General features: G+C 34.6%; 1 protein-coding gene across 1 annotated transcript in view; it reads right to left on the reverse strand.

The window, feature by feature from the left end:
• Positions 1-12,976, reverse strand: part of LOC111058704 (DNA-dependent protein kinase catalytic subunit) — a 123,544-nt gene extending 110,568 nt beyond the window's left edge. Inside the window, exons 1-4 of the mRNA XM_039427020.1 lie at positions 12,504-12,976; positions 11,645-11,826; positions 8,681-8,867; positions 3,188-3,300 (exon numbers count right to left, since the gene is read on the reverse strand). Of these exons, the coding sequence (XP_039282954.1) occupies positions 3,188-3,300; positions 8,681-8,867; positions 11,645-11,826; positions 12,504-12,636 (615 nt within the window). The 5' untranslated portion in view covers positions 12,637-12,976. The remainder of the gene's footprint in view (positions 1-3,187; positions 3,301-8,680; positions 8,868-11,644; positions 11,827-12,503) is intronic.
• Between the last annotated feature and the right edge of the window lie 2,593 nt (positions 12,977-15,569).

Consider the following 15,569-nt stretch of genomic DNA (forward strand, 5'->3'; position numbering starts at 1 on the left):
CTCAGATTTGTGGCTTCACGTAACAAATGACAATAATAATAATAATACCGGTTTACGATCTGCTGACTGTCTCCAGCTCCAATGCTCATTTGATGATATTGATTTCATTGTTCTGGCAGTGTATAGATTACATGGTATTGCAATAGCTGAATTTCTAAATGAAATAGACCAAATAATAAGTAGTAGAAAGGAAAAAATGTAATCTTTACAGGAGACATAAAATGTAATATAATGGTTGACGATGATGTTTCTAGTTGTTATCTTGGCCAGATGGCTAGTCACGGATTCAAGTGTCTTATCAATGAGCCGACGAGAATAGTTGGTGATAGTCAGACTTGCTTGGATCACTATTTTATCAGATTCAATCAAATAAAATACAACGTAGATTGCAATGCTCAGGTCTTACATCTTGGAATTACTGATCACTCAATGATTCTTTCAGAACTTAATATTTCAAAAAACACTAATAATAAAAATGCTAGCAACAAAAATAGTATAGTAATTAACTTCAATAGATTAGATATGGAATTACAACAAATGCAATGGGATAATGTCTTATCTGAAAATTCGGTTTCAGCTGCCTTTGATTTATTCCTGAATTTATTATTAGATGTGATTAATAAATGTAAATATAGTAGAGTAGATGAGAGTAGAGAGCTCGTTAAATTGAATCCATGGGTTTCCGATTATCTCTGTAGGGGTATTACTAGAAGAAAAAAGATTTATAAGTTTATGATTGCAAGACCTCATGATTTTAGATTAAAAGAGTATTATAAATCGTTCAGAAACAGGTTGAAATCGAATTTAAGAAAAGCTAAGGAAGAATATTATTTGAAGAAATTTGATGATTGCTCTGGAAATTTGAAGAATCAATGGAGAATTGTAAATAGTCTGATTGGAGATCAGAAAGCCAAGCGAGAAATAACTAGTTTAGTCAAAATTATATATTAAGTGAAAAACTAAATATATGATTTTCAATTTGAGAAGGGAAACATTTTTTGATAGAGACCTATTCTACCACGGCTTCTTGTGCAATGATAACTGTGATTGTATAAAAATTGATATTGTAAACACTATCAAATATACCTTGGCTTGATCATTGTCGCTGCTTATCATGGAAGAGTCATATAAGTAAATTAAAGAAGGAGTTTTGTAGAGGGTTGAGAAGTTTTTATATGTTACGTGATTTATGCCCGTCTACTGTTCTACTTAATGTCTATCTTGCACTTATAAATTCAATAATGAGTTAGGGTCTTGTCTGCTGGGGAGGTACTTGTGTCTCAACATTGTATCCGATAATTATATATCAAAAATCATTCATCAGATTAATAACCAGAAAGCAAAGAACTGAACATTCATGGCCTCTTTTTGTTCGCCTCAAGGTAATGCCAATTAGAAATCTTTATGTGTATAAAGTATTAAAGCATTACTTCATAAGAATTACAAGTAACAACCCTAGTAGGGATGTTAGGTATGATTTTAGGCGTTTGCTAGTTCACGTACCTCAATCAAATTTGACTGTTTCAACATTCTTACTCTTTCAATGCTCCAAAATTGTACAATTTGATTTCACCTAAATTGAAAAATTTGCAGCCGCTTTCTTTGTTTCTAAAAATCTTGAAAGTTTATCTTTTTACACTCAGTGACTGTCGAACATTCTTGAAAATTGTGGGATAGCTTACTTTAAGTCTATTTGTATTGTCCATCTAAATATATTATTCTAGTGTCACATTTGTCATTTGTTTACATAGTTTGTTAGTCCATAACATATTATGTAGGTATATATTTTTCATTGTTATCCGATAAAATTCTGGTGAATTTGTTAGGGCGGGCGGTCCTAAACCTCTGAGTACCATTTAAAATATTCATTTTGGGTAGTACACCGCACTCGGGCTTATGCCTATAGTGAGGTCCACGTTATAATGACAGTATTTGATCAACTTTAGTTTTGCTATCCTTGTCTATCATTCGACAAAGCCGGTAAAACTATCCTTCTCTAGGTCCACAACGATGACAATTATGTTTTTGACAGTGTATAAATATAATTAATTAATGCAGAGAATCGGCATCGCTATTCTTCTATCTTTATTCATTGCCATTATAACTTGGACCACACTATAGGGGTACGCATTTTATTTTGCACTTTTCTATTATTTTTTAGTTTATGGTTATTTTATCTTATTTATCAAATTAAGTTATTTTTGTAATTATACATAAGGTAAATTATGTAAACAAACAATTATTTTTTGTATTAATGTGCAAAATAAATAAATTTTTAATTGAATTGAATCAATAAAGAATAAAGTCAGTGTTGTTTGAATGGAAAGCATGGATTTTATAGTAGAAAATACTAAAAAATAAGGTTTGCTGCAAGATTCATACCTAAACATACAAAAGTAATAAATACATTTAAAAATGACCTAATACACTATAGTGAATTTTACTTTATAAAGTTAACACTTTTTTCATGGAAATCATGGTTGTTACTGTAGAAAATACTAAAACAACTTTGCTTGCTGCAAGATTCGTATCTAAACATAATATAAAAGTATTAAGAGTGCGTGTCATCTTCCGCCATATTGGATTGAATGTCTCCCATTAAAAGGATTCAAGTAAGACTAACCAATAATGATTTTATTAATCTGTATTAACATTTTAGAGAGAATACTGCAAACAGGTAAGAAAAAAGTTTAACCATTGGTTTTAGAAGCCTAATGTAATTTTTAATATATTTTTAAAAATAACTAACATTTTTTAAATTCAATTGCGGTTTCCAAATAAAGATATGTTTGTGGATAGAAAATCCATTATAGTCACTATTAATTTACTAAAATTTATATGAAATGATTAAAATAACATATTTTTAATTGTAAAATAGGATAAAATGGAAAGAAAAAAGATAACAACAAAGGAGACAGCTTTGAATTTGACTCCTCTGGTGGCAGTCATGAGTAATGTACACACTTCTATGCAACTTGGAGAATATAGATTTCAATTTCTTGGTTAAAATCGTATAGTTTGTGTGTTATTAGCTGTGTAGGATACAGCATATACAGCACCAGAATGACATACCTGGTGTATTTAAATTTTTCAGCCTAATACATACATGAATGGACACCTTGAGAGCTTAAACAAACAAGGTATGAGTAGATTAAGTATCTTGGGGATTAATTAGTTTTAGACATACCTCAACTGCCAAATTATTTTGAGCTTCTTGTAACAAATTGCATTTGTATGGTTGAATAGAATCTGGACAGAAGTGAGATAGAACACCAACCAATTTGAAGACAGCAAGATAAACTGAAAAATATTTCAAACAAACAATTCACCATATATGAAAAAAACAACTGAATTAAACAGCATGGACATAGAATTAAATAGAATTTCAAGATAAATACTTTATGAACTTTCTAGAATTCTAACTAGATACAGTACGTTGAAGAATGCTATCACTATTACGTTGATTAGTTCCTTTACTACTCGTACGTGAATAAATCCTAGGAGTTGCTCCTAGACGACTAGCAGCAGTCAGGGAAGGGGGGGGGTTGGGAGGTAACGATATGCTCTTGACACGTGATACCCGTTACTTCTGAAACTTTGATGGGGGAGCTATGATGATTCTTAAACTTAATCTTATGAATACGGGGTATTCATGTGCCTGAGAAACCTACCCGTTTGGGTGAGAGGAAGGATACGCCGTGACTCAACACTGCCCCTTTTAGGTAAAGGGAAGGAAAGGCCGTAACTTAACACTGTCCCTTGTAGGAGAGGAAGGATTGGCCGTAACTTAACACTGTCCCTTGTAGGAGAGGAAGGATTGGCCGTAACTTAACACTGCCCCTTTTAGGTAAAGGGGGGGTTGGGAGGTAACGATATGCTCTTGACACGTGATACCCGTTACTTCTGAAACTTTGATGGGGGAGCTATGATGATTCTTAAACTTAATCTTATGAATACGGGGTATTCATGTGCCTGAGAAACCTAACTGGTCTACCCGTTTGGGTGAGAGGAAGGATACGCCGTGACTCAACACTGCCCCTTGTAGGAGAGGAAAGATAGGTCGTAACTCAACACTGCCCCTTGTAGGAGAGGAAAGATAGGTCGTAACTTGTAGGAGAGGAAAGATAGGTCGTAACTCAACACTGCCCCTTTTAGGTAAAAGGAAAGATAGGCCGTGACTTAACACTGCCCCTTGTAGGAGAGGAAAGATAGGTCGTAACTCAACACTGCCCCTTGTAGGAGAGGAAGGATAGGCCATAACTTAACACTGCCCCTTGTAGGAGAGGAAGGATAGGCCGTAACTCAACACTGCCCCTTGTAGGAGAGGAAGGATAGGCCATAACTTAACACTGCCACTTTTAGGTAAAAGGAAAGATAGGCCGTGACTTAACACTGCCCCTTGTAGGAGAGGAAAGATAGGTCGTAACTTGTAGGAGAGGAAGATAGGTCGTAACTCAACACTGCCCCTTGTAGGAGAGGAAAGATAGGTCGTAACTTGTAGGAGAGGAAAGATAGGCCGTGACTTGACACTGCCACTTGTAGGAGAGGAAGGATAGGCCGTAACTTAACACTGCCCCTTTTAGGTAAAGGGAAGGATAGGCCATAACTTAACACTGCCCCTTGTAGGAGAGGAAGGATAGGCCATAACTTAACACTGCCTCTTTTAGGTAAAAGGAAAGATAGGCCGTAACTTAACACTGCCCCTTGTAGGAGAGGAAGATAGGCCATAACTCAACACTGCCCCTTTTAGGAAAGGAAGGATAGGCCGTAACTTAACACTGCCCCTTTTAGGTAAAGGGAAGGGAAGGCCGTAACTTAACACTGCCCCTTGTAGGAGAGGAAGGATAGGCCGTAACTTAACACTGCCCCTTTTAGGTAAAAGGAAAGATAGGTCGTGACTTAACACTGCCCCTTGTAGGAGAGGAAGGATAGGCCATAACTTAACACTGCTCCTTTTAGGTAAAAGGAAGGATAGGCCGTGACTTGACACTGCCACTTGTAGGAGAGGAAGGATAGGCCGTAACTGAACACTGCCTCTTGTAGGAGAGGAAGTATAATATTCAAGTGAACCCTAAACTCAGGCACAAGTGAAACTCACTGTAAATACTTTACAAATGTTGTGCACCAACAGTCACTGAAGCACAACTAGCGTGTTGTCTAGTACTGACCGTACTAAATAGTAACCGAGATGCAGACCGGTAGTCACTCACTAGTAGGAGTGGTTGACCCTTCCAAGAGCTGGAGCAGAGTGAATGCTACTTCGAAGGGGCTCGCTATTTAAAGGCAACGGAGGGATGTTGGCCGCTGGCCGGCCGACCGTCGAATAAATGAGGTGAAGCACGCTGGCAGGAGCGGGAGTGGTGGGGGAACGCTGCAAAAGCGTTTAAGGGATGCAGCAGCCGACGGTCAAGGCCGCGGAGATAACGCTATCTCCTCAAGTCGCCTACTGCCGAGCGTCTAGTGGCAATTTTTCGAGCTAGTAACGAAACCCTACAAAATGTTCTGTTACACAACTGATATCACAGTATGAGGGATAAAATACACGGAAACTTCATTCTAGCCTGATCTTATACAAATGAATAATTTCTAATAATACATGATAGCATCCAAATAGCTTGACAGCAGTCAGATATAAGTGAGTAGATACAGTTGTATGTAAGGTTCGCCCACGATGAATAATCGTTCAACTACCATGTTTTATTCATCATTTTAGGGCCCAACAGCACACTATATAGTTAAATATATACAAAGTGAGTCATCAACTTGTAGATATTATAATACTGTAACATTCAGGATAAGTTATTGGTCGAATACTCTACCTTTTGACGTACAACTAAATTTCAACCCCTCATAAGGGGGTGACTTAGAGGTTGTAACTCGAATATTTCAAATGTAAACCTATTGTGTGGTACATACCTTTTGACGTACAACTAAATTTCAACCCCTCATAAGGGGGTGACTTAGAGGTTGTAACTCGAATATTTCAAATGTAAACCTATTGTGTGGTACATCATTTTAAAGGCCTTTTTAAAACAAAAAAGATGGCATAAATAAAAATGTTCTATGATGCGTGTATCCAAAATGGTGGCTGATTAAAAAGTCGTTTAAAATTATGTACCACACAATGGGTGTTTACATTTGAAATATTTGAGTTACAACCCCTCATGTATTTAAAAACTAACACTTCAATTAGCCGCCATTTTGGATACAAGTATCATAGAATATTTTTATTTATGTGATCTTTCTTGTTTTAAAAAGGCCTTTAAAGTGATATACCACACAATGGGTGTTTACATTTAAAATATTCGAGTTACAACCCCTAAGTCACCCCCTTATGAAGGGTTGAAATTCAGTTGTACGTCAAAAGGTATTCGACCAATAACTTATCCTGAAAGTTACAGTATTATATCTACAACAGTCTCCAACTTATTGAAGTGTTGCCATACATATGACTCTGTATAATAGCAACAACCTATTGTTATGTATTGCTGACTACACAATACATAGTCATCCTTGAATGCCAATTTTTATGTAGTTCTATTAAATCTTTTGGCGAGAGCACTTGGCTCCAAAATATCTTCTACTCTGTTATATTTCTTGAATTGTTTTTTTTAATGTAGCAATGTTATCTAATCACTCGAATGGCACCCAAACCTAAGCTCGGTCCAGACGCTCAAGTTTAGCTTCAGTCTTTTGCTCAAGCAAAAGTCGGAGCATGTATTTGTTGCGTCTGGACGGTGAAACGGACGGAAACGATTCAAGCTCAAGTCGTCAAACTTAAAATGTATCGGCCGGGAATCTTTTTCCATTAAACCATCCGTCTCTTGCCTATCCACCAAAACCTAAATCGCGTGAAAATGGCGATAGAGGAATTGTGATTTCAGATTCGGATTCAGCGCCCTCAAATGAATAAAATGCCTCGCGAGTACTTAAAAATAATCAAGTTTTTTATCGATTGTATATAACGCCATTTAACCTTTTTTTTTCTTTCTTGATTCTAATAATACTCTCAGAATTTGATGTTGATATTATGATTTACTATCATGATATATTAAGATGTACTATATTGTTGATAAGAATACTATCTAAAAAATGTCAATCCATTTACAATCACTGTGTCTCGAGATATGACATGTAAACATTTAGCGATTAACAGTAATATTTTTGTCATTATGATGTTAAATATAGCATTATCCAGTTGAATCAGCGAAAAATTACGATATAATTATTACTCATCTACCGGATATATGTCAACCGTATACAATTCAGACTCAATGAACCATTTCAAGCCCAATTTCCATCGGTCACTGACAGAAGTCAAACATCATTGTCAAGGCGATGACAGGCATACCAACCATGAAATTATGAAAATCATTTCACTCAATACCCTTGTATTGTATAAGTACAATACCCTTGGCTTGTTGGCAATGTTTAATTATATGACATGCGCAGGACATACAGTAGCCTACATCACTTGGTTTCTATTGAAGATTGCAGTATTCATTAACTTCACGATGAGTGAGTGTATACTGAGCTGTCAAGTGTCCGGGGTGATTATTATCTTAGACAATTGTCTGTGGTGAACCAGTCCCTACTCCAACGTGAACGATGAACTCTATCTCTCTTCCTATGTTTTACACACAACACAAGAGTGGCCAAGAGTACTAGCTATTCCATAGTTTATGACGAACTAAGCTTGTGAGCACAAAAATAGAAAACGGACTACATAAGACGGATGCGTGTGGACGCAATTTTACATTCGTCTTTTGCTTGAACCAAATGATCCATCTTTTGCTTGAGCGTCTGGACCGGGCTTAACTCTGATTCAAGACCTTTATCTAGTTCTACAATTTAATTATCTTATCACTTGACTTATGATCATAGATACTTAATTGTTAAAAGTGTTCAATTATTTGATCGCCTAAACATGGGTTTAATAGGGAATGAAATATTCCATGAAAGTTGATCAAGCTGCTGAGTTATATGAATCTCAGTATATTTCATTTAAGAATAATTGTGTTCAATTGGTGTGATTTGAATAATCTGTCATAATTATCATTTTATAAAAATTACTGCATTTTATATTTGTAGAAAAGCCTTCACCATATGAAAAAAAAGTATATAGAATTCTAAATTGGGCTATAATGTTATAATTATGAGTGGGTGTTCAACTCTTGAAGAGATTTGATGAATGGGCCACTTCAAAAAGTGAGTCAAGTTTGTTGATTTTTTTTATATTTATATTGATTAAATGGATAAAATAAAAAGAAAAAATCGATGGACAGGAGGAATCAGTGATTTAGGCACTGTACGTGGTTTTCGTTTAACAGCACAACTAAGACGTGTTTCTACTTTGCAAAATCTACTCAATTTTATAAATTAAGTAGAAATGTAAAGTGAATTCGTATGGCTTTTGTTGTGGGGAGTCCCTTGCGGGAAGGTCCCACCGCCTGAATAATTTAAGCCGTCAATGGGCCTTACGACTGTCATGCTTCAGCCGGGACCGACAGTTTAACGTGCCCATCCGATAACACGGGAGTGATCTGGTTAAAAAACTTTTGGTTATGAGAGGGATTGAACCCGGGATCTCTGAGCTGCTATGCAAGCACTCTATCCACTAGACCACGGATCACTCCGTGTAGAAATAATAAAATAGAACAAAGAGATTTTTTCAACTAACCTTTAGGCCTTTTGATACAGTCCAATTCAATCTGTTTCCTGACAATTTCATCATAAATACTTGAAAAATTGTAACCAGATCCATGGAATGTTTCAACCGTTGTTTTTAATAGTAAATTTGCCCGCTCTGGCACATCCGAGCAAGTATTTTTCACAGATACAGATAGTGCACACTGCTTCGAAATATCCTGCAATTTCAATTACCAACAGATTTCTGAATCATAAACTGTCAAGATTATGTTTGTAATAGAATAGAATAGATTTTTTATTCCTTTAAGCATATAGATTACACAATCGGAAACGTCACAATGTTCAATAAATACAATAATAAAAAACAATCAAAAACACTGACTATCATATGATTCAGCTCATACATAAATAATGTTACAAACATATATATAATTCAAATATATTCTCATACACTAAAATTATTGCCAACCTAATATTAATACATTATGGAACGTATATTTAAAAATAATTACTAATTATATTCCTATCCATATCAAAAAATTCTGACAGTGAGTATAGAGGATTTTCTGTCATCAAGAGAGTTTTCAATCTACGTTTAAACAAAGAAGCAGACATGGTTCTCACTGAAGCAGGAAACTTTTTGAAGATTCTCAAAGAAATTAGCTTCGAATTCATTTGCACTCTATTCAACCTAGTATAAGGAACATCAATTTGCTGCCTATTTCTTGTATCATACTGATGAAAGTCCTCCCTACATGGAAATGATTCAATATTTTTTTCACATTCAGTGACAGCAAAAAGACAAATAAGCTATAAACAGTCATTATTTCTTGGTCAATGAACAACGGTTTGCAGTGGTCCAGGTAGTTAGCATCAGAAATAATTCTAACTGCCCTTTTCTGAATCAGCAGGATTTTTTGGGTATCAGGAGCACATTCCCATAAGGATAGGCCATACAAAAAAGTGCTTTGAAGTAATTACCATTAGCATTCAAAATTACATATAGAGGTGGCTATGGTACCTGCCATTACAGTTTCAATCTTTTACTCGTTACTGAACTATACCATAGCTACCTCTAATACAAGGCCCCGGCCTACGATATTGCAACGTAATACATGATTGGTGAAAAAGATCACCAATCATGTATTAGATTCTAGGCCTATGCTGCGACGTTGCAATATCGTAGGCCGGGGCCTTGTATTGGAGGTAGCTATGCAGGTACCCGAGCTTTTTCTTTTGACTGAACCACCTATTAATAAATTCAAATTTCCCGATGACGCATAGTAAGTATTCACTTTTTTCTTTCTTCAAAAGGCTATAATATTACTGAAATAAAATAAAAATCATCATTAGCCTTTTATATTTTATTGAAGCATAACATTCATGTTACAACTCATGAGAGTCGTTACATTTTCAATTGACTATTTAGTAAATAGTAAATAAGCTGTCTCATGCGGTTATACAGGGAAATTGGGAGGGAATGTTTAGAACACACTATTTGACTTCGCAGGTCAACTTATCAAAAGTCCTCATCACTACCCCTTAAGCTTAAGGAATGAGGGTGGTTTAAAAGTTGCATTTTCATTTCTGGCTGACACGCATGTAACTGGGAAACAATGCATTTCAGCGACATGGCTAACTGAACTGAAATGAAGCTAGATGAATTTCCTACAAGTTTGTACAGTAGAGTTTTGTGATATATTCTTTAGTTTTCGAGATATTCACATTTGAAAGTGTAAAATTTTTGAAAGGACAGTTTTTCTTCCAACTTTTTGCAATTTTAGGGCTTATTACTCAACAACAATGAATCGAAAAAATAAGTACTGAACATTGAATTGTAGAGCATTCAATTCTCTTTAATGTATTATTTCATCATTTTATGTTTTTCAGTTTTTATAGCAGCTTTAGTGTTGAATGTGGTAGGAGTGAGGACTTTTGATATGTTTACCCCTTACTATCCTTCAAAGGACTGCAAGGTCAAAAATTGGGTTCCAAACTTTTCCCTCTATACCTTTTTTTGAGCATTCGTTGCCTGGACTTAACATGTAATAAGATGTTAAGTGAGCCTTAATGACTCTTGAAAGGTTGTGAGCTGTGGAATTATTTTCTTTTTAATATTGAATTAAACTCGAATATTCTCTTGTTTTAGATTAGTCTATTTTGCTGTATTTTATAATTTTTTGATTTGATATCTACTCTAATATAAAATTTATTTAGGGGTTCAATTATTTTTGTGCGGAGAAATAGAATAAAATCATGCAATGAAAGTTAAATTTCACTCAATACTTTGTTTACCTGATTTACAGGCATTAGTAAGTAAAATAAGTGAGTAATTAGTATTACCTAGTAAGTAAAAAAATCTAACTTGTAAGACATGAAAGTAGCATGATAATAGTGGTGCATATTGAGTGCTAATTTCTCCTTTCATGAAAATGATCAGTCTATGAACTTCAAATTACTGTTCTTTGAACTTATTACAATTTATAAGTTTTTCATCCTTATATATCTTACATAAATCTGTTGTATAACAGGGATTGAGACCTTGTGTAATAAAAACGTCTTTTTCGGTCATTTTAGATGAAAGAAATTATAAATTTCCTCACGTTCCCATAAATTCCCCCGATTTTATGAATTTTGGGAATAACACCCTTAAATTCCATGGGAATAAGTCCTCGATCTTAAATTCCCGGGAATTTTACATCACTATATAAGACTTATTTGGTGTGAGAAAAGAATTGTGCCGGTTTCTTCATTGATTTGTATTTGTCTATTTTGGCTTGAAGTTTGATGTATCTTGAAGTTTTCAGAACATTTTTCAATGTTATCATCAATGAAATTTTGATTTTTTTACAACTATATAAATATTCTTATGAATAGTTGCAAGGTCTTACTTTTTCAAAGTATTGAAACATTTGCTGTCTTATTTTGCTTTAATGACAAGCAGAGTTAGGTTACATTTATTATTGTAGCAAAATGAAAATTTAAACTAACTTACAATAATTTTTTCCACAAAATTGATGAGTATTTCTGGATACAGTAGACACAGATTTTCTATAAATTTGAGGAACTCTGGAACAAAGTTAGTCCTTGCATTTGAACATGTTTTGATGAAAGAAATTATATTCTTCTCTTCAACATCCTCATCATCATGTCCAAACACTATGGCAATATTGATTTCTGCAATTAAAAATTAAAATGGATTAAGAAAATTTTAATATTACTAAAAATTGAATTCCTATATTTATAACGAACTATTTATATGCTTAATAGTCATGAAATTGAAAATTAAGTAGTAGGACTACTTAAGCTGTCTAAATTTTTCTGGCTTCTAGTAAGAATGCAGTCTCAAAATGTTTTACACACTGTAATTATTATTAAATTCTATTTTTGGATAGCAAAGAATATAAGTGGATGCTTAGTCAATACAAAAAAAAATAGGGTAGACGTATAAGGATCAAGCCTACTCAGTAATACTCTAGCTTTTATCATTTCTACCAAATAAAATGTGGTTATTTTAAAAACACTATCCAGGAAAGACCCTTGGGAGTGGGACCTGGTAAAAATAACAATTTTGTTAAGAACAATAATTGTAAAATTTAATGTAAGCCTAACGGTAGGCCTAGAAAAGGCCCTACCAAATTCTTTGGTAAAAATAAACTTTAAAGAAATAATCAAATTGCTACCACCTCCCTACTTATCCAATCCAATCCACTGACTGCCGCAGTAATACTTTCTTATAATACTTCTCACAGCTACTTAGTTTATCACACATATTACAGTAAAAAAATAGCAACCATAGGCCTAATAAGTTTTTAGCAAGTTGAATAAGATAACATAACCTAAGAAAACTATACCTAAAGAATGTTTGTCCGATGACTTCAAAATTTCTTCAATCCTTTCCAGAAGTATTTTCAAATAAGTAATATCTGCAGATAAAATATCAGTTGTTGTCAATAAAATGTGAATACTTTCCAATGCATTCTCCATGTTTTAAATGAAGAACCTTTTTCATATTACCATACCATTCAATCTATTTTTCAAAAACAGAATCACTATGAAAAAATGTTTGAGACATTCAATCGTGTTCAAACTTGAAGTACAGTACGAACAAAAACGAAGAAAACATACAATAAATAGTGTAATTTTGAGAAGTGCACAGATAAGTGTTAAAAAACAGAAACGTAGGAAAGACCATGAGATGAGATTAGTTTGACCACGGAGTAGAGAAAACTAAGTTTCCTTAGTAAAAAACTTGATGAGAAACAGATAAAAACCACTTCGTTGAGAAACAGAACACTGGTTTCCGTATTCCGTGGTTTGACTGACATTCTAAAACATAACCTTAAATTTTGGCGCCGGTACCGCGGTACAAACTTAGACTAGTTATAGAATAGACACGCCCAATTGTATATTCATACTGAAAGTCGATGTAGTCAACATCTATTGCCATATCTCCAAATCGTAACGTCAGCATCAGATAGAAAGCTTTTCTGTAGAGTTTGTTTACATTGTTTTCCATAGCAGATTGTTTCTATTTCAGCGGGAGCGCAGCGGGAGTTTACCATTTTAATGAATAATAATTTACATCCTTCTTAAATAGACAAAATCTGAAAGTTTTCTATCCGATGATGACGTCACGATTTGGAGATATGGCAGTAGATGTTGGCTTCAGAGGCTGGACTGCCCAGCGTGTCTATTCTATAACTAACTAGGTCCACAGAGAAGAAAGAAACCTTTAGACCAGTAGTTATAGAATTCTATAACTAACTAGTCCTTAGACCTTGGAATTCTATAACTAACTAGGTCATTAGACCAGTTACAAAACTTTCAGATTGTGTCTATTTCAAAAAGATGTAAATTATTATTCATTAAAATGGTAAACTCCATTAAGTAATAGACACAATCTGCTATGGAAAACAATGTAAATAAACTCTACAGAAGAGTTTTCTATCCGATGCTGACGTCACGATTCGGCGATATGGCATTAGATGTTGGCTTCATCCATCTCGCTCCCGGTCTAAACTTTTCATCCAAATTCATCTAGTTTACAGAACGTTTTTAAAAGTGAATTATTCTTACAAATTAATTCGTTTATTCTATTCTTCAATTGTGATTCAATTATTCATCGATTTCTTCACTTATTTACTCTGATAAACTTTGTCAAAATTGCAACCTCGTGTAGGCGTTTATCCATATTCATCTGATCTACGGAACGTTTTTTAAAAGTGAATTATTCTTCCAAATTAATTCGTTTATTCTATTCTTCAATTGTGATTCAATTATTCATCGATTTCTTCACATATTTACGCTGATAAACTTTGTCAAGTTCACAACCTTGTGTGGGCGTCAATTGCCATTCTTCTAACAATTGGCTTCACCTCTTGAAATTCAAACATTCAAGTTCATCATCACTACCGTTTGGAAATCAATCTAAAAATTCCACAACTTGAAAGTCGGATTATTCGTTTGGAATTCTACATGTTCCTGCTCACACTTCCACTGGGGGATTTGCCTGCTGTGGTGGACGCTTCCATTCTTGTCATCGCATGGCCAGATCACATCGTCGCTTGCTGATGTCCTGTTCCTTTGGGTACTGCGGATTCCTTGCCTGGCTGCATCTCTTCTTCAAAATTTTATTCAGGTTACGTAAATCATTCTATTCAATTTTCATTTACGCATGTATTACATTAATTGTTCTACTGATGTCTATCTTGACTTTCAATTCACTGAGGCCACCGACGCCTATTAATTGTTTTATTGATGTCTATCTCGACATTCAATCCACTGAGGCCACCGACGCCTATTAATTGATCTATTGATGTCTATCTTGACATTCAATTCATTGAAGGCCTATGTCGCCTGTATTTAACCTGGACAATATTTACATTGTATTTAATAGCTACCCTTAGCTCTTAAGTGTCAATTTTAGGCCACTGAAGCCTATTAATCGTTCTATTGATGTCTATCTTGACATTCAATTCATTGAAGGCCCATGTCGCCTGTATTCAACTTGGACAATCTTTACATTGTATTTAATAGCTACCCTTAGCTCTTAAGTGTCAATTTTAGGCCACTGACGCCTATTAATTGTTCTATTGATGTCTATCTTGACATTCAATTCATTGAAGGCCCATGTCGCCTGTATTCAACTTGGACAATCTTTACATTGTATTTAATAGCTACCCTTAGCTCTTAAGTGTCAATTTTAGGCCACTGACGCCTATTAATCGTTCTATTGATGTCTATCTTGACATTCAATTCATTGAAGGCCCATGTCACCTGTATTCAACTTGGACAATCTTTACATTGTATTTAATAGCTACCCTTAGCTTTTAAGTGTCAATTTTAGGTCACTGACGCCTATTAATCGTTCTATTGATGTCTATCCTGACATTCAATTCATTGAAGGCCCATGTCGCCTGTATTTAACTTGGACAATTTTTACATTGTATTTAACATCTACCTTTAGCTCTTAAGTGTCAATTTAAGGCCACTGACGCCTATTAATCGTTCTATTGATGTCTATCTTGACATTCAATTCATTGAAGGCCCATGTCGCCTGTATTTAACTTGGACAATTTTTACATTGTATTTAATATCCACCCTTAGCTCTTAAGTGTCATTTTAAGGCCACCGACGCCTATTAATTGTTCTATTGATGTCTAACTTGACATTTAATTTACTGAAGGCCTATGCCGCCTATATTACTGTATTCTATTTGTTGAGCACTATCTACAGCTCATTGTCATTTATTATTATTCCTTTTGTAAATCATTAAGATTGAATTTTGCAGCAGTAACTTTTTCATTATAGCACTCAATCTATATTCGCAATTCAGGTATCATTAATAATACCTTTTCGATTATTGTCAGGCTTCAATGGTCATTACTGTTATTGACCTAATTTCATTTAAATTTTGT

The sequence above is a fragment of the Nilaparvata lugens genome, chromosome 4 (assembly GCF_014356525.2).
Source record: "Nilaparvata lugens isolate BPH chromosome 4, ASM1435652v1, whole genome shotgun sequence".
NCBI classification, from domain to species: domain Eukaryota; kingdom Metazoa; phylum Arthropoda; class Insecta; order Hemiptera; family Delphacidae; genus Nilaparvata; species Nilaparvata lugens.